At 42.8% G+C, this 5,951-nt stretch overlaps 1 protein-coding gene across 1 annotated transcript; it reads left to right on the top strand.

Annotated features, from left to right (window-relative positions):
* Positions 1-1,352: 1,352 nt before the first annotated feature.
* Positions 1,353-5,417, top strand: LOC143933817 (trafficking protein particle complex subunit 5-like). Its single transcript, XM_077456879.1, has 2 exons — positions 1,353-1,591; positions 4,026-5,417. Exon 2 carries the CDS (start codon positions 4,029-4,031, stop codon positions 4,593-4,595), a length of 567 nt encoding a protein of 188 aa, XP_077313005.1. The 5' UTR covers positions 1,353-1,591; positions 4,026-4,028; the 3' UTR covers positions 4,596-5,417.
* The last annotated feature ends 534 nt before the right edge of the window (positions 5,418-5,951 follow it).

Here is a 5,951-nt window from a genome sequence, read left to right as displayed (position 1 = left end):
CCGCCCACTCCACAGGCTCCGGACCACCACCTGCTGGTGATGGGCGGATCTGCAGGCTGCGGGAGAGCATTATCAATTATTAGTAGTCTTCTTCTATAGGGAACTACATCTCCCAGAAGGCTCCACTCCCCTTCATCTCCCAGCACCGCCCTCGCTACAGGCTCCAGTCTGCCTCTGCTGGCCAGGGGCGGATCTGCAGGCTATGTTTAATTCCTGCTATTCCTATTATACCATCTTTTCTATATAATAAAAATAAATCATCATCATGATAATTCATTATTAGTATTACACTAGTAATGCACTATAATTACACGAATTGAGAAAAAAAACATAAAATGATAATAACAATAAGAATTATTATTTATTTTCCTATAATACACTATAATTACACGAATTGGGGAAAAAAATAATAATAACAACACTAATAATAATAATAATTTATTTTCCTATAATACACTATAATTACACTAATTGCAATAATAATAAACATAATAATACACTAAGTTTACACTAATTGAAAATAATCATATTAATAACAGTCATAATAACAATTATTATTATTATTATTTTTCATGTATCATGTTGGTTGTGATTCGTGAATGTTTTGTATTTTTGTATGTCGAGATTTTAGATTGTTATATAATAGGTTTGTCTTTTGCTAAAAATGAATAAAAAATAATTTAAACAACTATTATTATTATTTTCATAATACACTATAATTACACTAATTGGAATATTATTATTATGATTATTAATAATAATAATAATATTATTATTAATAATAATAATAATAATAATAATAATAATATTATTATGACAATAATACACTATAATTACACTAGTTGAAATATTATTATTATTATTATTATTATTGTTAATAATAATAATAATAATAATAATAATAATAATAATAATAATAATAATATTACAATAATGAACTATAATTACACTAATTTAAATAATAATAAATAAAATATAAATAATAATAATAACAATAATAATTAATTATCATCATTCCAATTAATTAGTGTCACTTCCATCTATGTGTGAACCAACCCTTTCTATGCCAGAGCTGTTTTTGCATACTTTTTTCATACGTTTAAAAAGATAATTATAGGCCTGAAGATTATCTAACATTATATATTTTTTTGAAAGCAGACACCCCCTAAGGTTACTCCTGCCCTTCCAGCACTGAAAATGGGTTAATTGTGCCCTTCCAGCACTGAAGGGGTTAACTCCACGTCTAGCATTGGTCCTACCAGACCGCTCCTTCCACTTCCGCCCTTCCTATCAAAGTTCTCCTTCCACTTCCGCCCTTTCTTCTGTCACTTCCTGTATTTTACTTCCGCCCTTCCCCTCTCTCCTTCCTTTCTTATTGCTGTTGCCCTTAGCCTGTCTCATACCACCTGACTGTCACTAACCAACCAATCAATCACAGCTGTCTCCCCACTGCACAAACGTCAGTGTCTAATCGCCTGTGACCTCTATTACAGCTGATTGGCTGGAGCGGCTTCCGACTGGTCAGCAGGCGATGTGGTGAGTGAGAGGAGATCATCCGGTGTGCGGTGACCGGGGTCTGTCCGAGAGAACGGTGAGTGACGGTGTGACCCCCACCCCTCCCCTAGTGAAAAAAAAAAAATATATATATATATAAATATTATTATTTTTTAGCCAAGACCCCTTAGGGCAGTGATGGTGAACCTTGGCACCCCAGATGTTTTGGAACTGCATTTCCCATGATGCTCACTTACACTGCAGAGTGGATGAGCATCATGGGAAATGTAGTTCCAAAGCATCTGGGGTGCCAAGGTTCACCATCATCATTTTTTTTCTGTTTATATTTCTTTTATTTTTCTTTCATATATTACACTGTATTCTATTTTTTTTTTTGTTTTTTACCCTTTTTTTTTTAATGTATTATTTTTTTTTTAACCATCTCCCGTCCGCGCTATAGCCGAAAGACAGCTACAGCGTGGAGACCTAATTTGCTGGGAGGGCGTCCATGGACGTCCTCCGGTACTCAAGCGGCCTGCGTCCCCCCCCCCCCCCCCCCGCAGGGCGCGTGCGGTGCTCTCTGTGATCAGCGGGTCTATAAGATCCTTACCACGTGATCAGCTGTCAGCCAATAACTGCTGATCATGTGACATAAACAGAGCCGGTAATCGGCTATTTTTCTTCTAACACTGGTAGTGTGGGGTGGGGGGGGGGGGGGGGGAAAGGCGATCACTGGCGGCTGTGAGAGGGACATTAGTCCCGATCCCGATGAGCCTCTGCAGAGGCTTCGGTGCCCCCGCAGTGTCGTCTATCGGTGCCCCCGCAGTGTCGTCTATCGGTGCCCCCGCAGTGTCGCCTCTAGTTAAAATGGCTTGGTTTAGACCTGGTGCAGGGCCCATGCTGTTCATCTGCTTCTGTCCCTGGTTGCCCGAGACAACCGGAAAATTCTGCCAGGGAGTTGGGGGACTCCTTTCTTGAGCAAGGTTGGCACCTGCTGACTCTCATAGTCCTGGTCTCTGGCAAGCTGCCTGAAGCAGTTGATGCAAAGTAGCTTTCCAGGCATTGGGCCATCTCCACATGACCAACATTTGCCTTTCAGATGCTGAGCCCTCGGAGGAGAAGCTGTGTGCGTTCTCTTAAGCGTACATTTGCCCCCTTTTGTACTGGGGTCTGCCAGGGCTGGAGGAGTCACTTTCTGCCCTGGAAAACTCCTGACGAACCAGAGGGCCTCTGGACCCCCTAGAGCGGGAGTGTGAGCGGTCAGGATTGCAATAGACAGGAAGACACACTCTTTTTTTTTTTTTTTTTTTTTTCCTGCATCTTCTTACCTGTTTCAAGAAAAAAATGTAACCACTAGCCGACCAGCGCACGACGATGTACGTTGGCACAATGGCACAGCTGGGCAAATAGGCGTACAGGTATGTCCCCTTTAAATCGCAGCATTGTGGGCGCGCGCGCACCTGCCGCGTACTTCGTAACGGTGCCTGCGGACTCGATGTCTGCCGGCGGCCTGCGATCGTGCCACGGAGTGGAAAAATGGGGAGATGCCTTTTGTAAACAAGGCATTTCCCCGTTCTGCCTAGTGACATGACAGAGATCACAGCTCTCTGTCATGTCAGTGGTAGCCCACCCCCCCCCCCCGCCACAGTTAGAATCACTCCCTAGGATACACTTAACCCCTTGATCGCCCCTAGAGTTTAACCCCTTCCCTGCTAGTGCCATTTACACAGTAATCAGGGCATTTTTATAGCACTGGTCGCTGTATAAATGACAATGGTCCAAAAATATCGTCAAAAGTGTCCAATGTGTCCGCCATAATGTTGCAGTCACGATAAAAATTGCAGCTGGCCTCCATTACTAATAAAAATAAAAAATAATAAAAATGGCATAAATCCTTCCCCTATTTTGAAGACTCTATAACTTTTTTTACAAATCAATCAATATACTCTTATTGCGTTTTTTATTTTTTATTTTTTTCACTAAAAATATATAGAAGAAATCACATTGGCCTAAACTGAGAAAGAAATTCATTTTTATATATTTTTTGGGGGAATATATTATAGCAAAAAGTAAAAAATATTGCTTTTTTTTTTTTTTTCAAAATTGTTGCTTTTTTTTTTTTTTCGTTTATAGTGCATAAAAAAAAAAACGCAGAGGTGATTAAACACCAATAAAAGAAAGCAATATTGGTGGGGAAGAAAAAAAAACTTCGATTTTGTTTGGGTGCAACGCCGCATGCCCGTGCAATTGTCAGTTAAAACGACGCAGTGCCGAAACGCAAAAAGTGCTCTGGTCAGGAAGGGGGTAAATCAAATTTTAAAAAGTGTATTTTATTAGGGTATCGGTTCCATATAAACGGAGGTGGAAGGGGGTGGGGGGAGAGCATATGTTTCAAGAGAAAATTTAAATGTAATTAATTAAGAATGAAATGAATATAAATTGAATTAGGTTGGCGAGGGGAGCATCTGTTTCAAGAAAAAACTAAGTTTTGTCAGTAGTTGTAGTTGATTTGTTCTGTTTTCTCCCCTCAGATCATGGATTCCCGATTCAGCCGCGGTAAATCTTCCATCCTGGAACGCTCTCTGGCCCGGCCAAAGACAGAAGTCAGCCTCAGCGCCTTCGCTCTGCTGTTTTCGGAGATGGTGCAGTACTGCCAGAACCGAGTCTATTCGGTTTCCGAGCTGCAAGCCAAGCTGTCCGAGCTGGGCCAGCAAGTGGGGTGCCGGATCCTGGATCCGCTGGTGATGAGGGAGAAGAACGGCAAACGCGAGACCAAGGTGATCAGCGCTCTGCTCTTCATCAAGGTGGTGGCCTGGAAGGCGTTGTTCGGGAAGGAAGCGGACAAGCTGGAGCAAGCCAACGACGATGACAAAACCTACTACATTATAGAGAAGGACCCTCTGATCAACTCTTATATCTCCGTCCCAAAGGAGAACAGCACTCTGAACTGCGCTTCCTTCACCGCCGGCATCGTGGAGGCTCTGCTGACCTGCAGCGGCTTTCCCGCTAAGGTGACCGCCCACTGGCACAAGGGGACCACTCTCATGATCAAATTCGATGAGTCCGTCATTGCTCGGGACAAAACGATGGATGGACGTTGAAAATAGGCGGACCCGTGTGCTGTGGTGGCCCGTTGGGTTTAAAATATTCCCGATGAAAAGTCCCTACAATAGAGGTGTTCTATTCCCCCCTCTGGTAGCCCGTGTCTCCTACCTTCCCTCCATTCCAGCGTTGTGGCTTCAGCCAGTTTCTCCAGCATTTATCACCATGAGCAGTGGCAGATGTCCTCCATCACATGCCACCGTTCATCCTCCGACCTCTACATCACTACAGGACACAGCCGTCATGTAGGGGTCAGAGGAGAACCACAGACCTCCGACACTCCCGCAAGTGTCAGATGCCAAAAGGCCTTATGGGGGCTTCAGCTCTGGATGAGGGGAAGATAAGAGACACAGGCTGCTGAAGAGGTGAAATCATGTCTTCTCTATTTCAGGGATCTTCATCATTTTTTTTCTTTATTATTATTTTCAAACCCACCCGGGTAATTTTCAGATGTCTAGAACTGTACATTTGGGGACCATTCACACCTTGGAGATTTACTAAAACTGGAGCGCTCAGAATCTGATGCAGCTGTACATGGTAGCCAATCGGCTTTCATCTTTTAGCTTGGTCAATTTAAGCTTTGACTATAAACTTGGAAGCTGATTGGTTACTATGCGGAGCTGCACCAGATTTTGTACTGTCCAGTTTTAGTGAATCCCAAGTATTCTTTTTTTTTTCTGTATTAGTTTTATTGAAGTGGAATATTGTTATAGAAGATTGGTGAATGTGGTGCTCTCTGTTTATTGCTTTTCTCATGGTAGACTTTGTGTTTATTTTATTACGGCTTTTCACAGCAGTAAATTAAAAACATTAAAAAGAAAGTTTTCTCTTTTCTCTTTGTACTCCACTTTCACTCATTGTTCATTAAAATCCCTTATCAGCATCATCTTCATTATAGTGGACATCACCACAGCACCCTTTACCTAGTGTTCAAATGCAGAGCTGTGCTGCCATTATTGTGGGCTATTCTTGGAATCTGTCATGATGGATTAGATCAGGGATGCCCAACCTTTTGAAGAGCGATGGCCACTTAAGTGACTTGGTAACCGGTGGCGGGCCACAGTCAGTGGAGCGGGCGGGTGACAGGTCTGTGCCCACTCTGCATATGGAGAGCAGACATGGACACAGCCCACTCTACTCTATGGGCCCTTCGATCCGATCCACCCAGATGGAAAGGGGATGGATCCCCTTTGTTTTTTTTGTGGATCGGATTGGAAGGTAGGCGATGCACCTGCGGATCAGTTTGAAAGCAGCCTAGTACCCACTGCAGAACAGATATGCCCGTATTTGGTATCATTCCGCCTGTAACAGGAGACGGTGCTATACAGGAAGCATCAGCTTATGCGGCTCTGCTC

This window comes from Lithobates pipiens, unplaced genomic scaffold (assembly GCF_037356315.1).
Source record: "Lithobates pipiens isolate NorthernLeopardFrog02 unplaced genomic scaffold, aLitPip1_a1.2 Scaffold_27, whole genome shotgun sequence".
NCBI lineage: Eukaryota > Metazoa > Chordata > Amphibia > Anura > Ranidae > Lithobates > Lithobates pipiens.
The sequence above is the reverse complement of the archived record's forward strand: the minus strand, read 5'-3'. Positions and strand labels throughout refer to the sequence as shown.

Coding starts and splice junctions, on each gene's coding strand:
- LOC143933817 (XM_077456879.1), top strand. CDS start 4,029: ATGGATTCCCGATTCAGCCGCGGTAAATCTTCCATCCTGGAACGCTCT.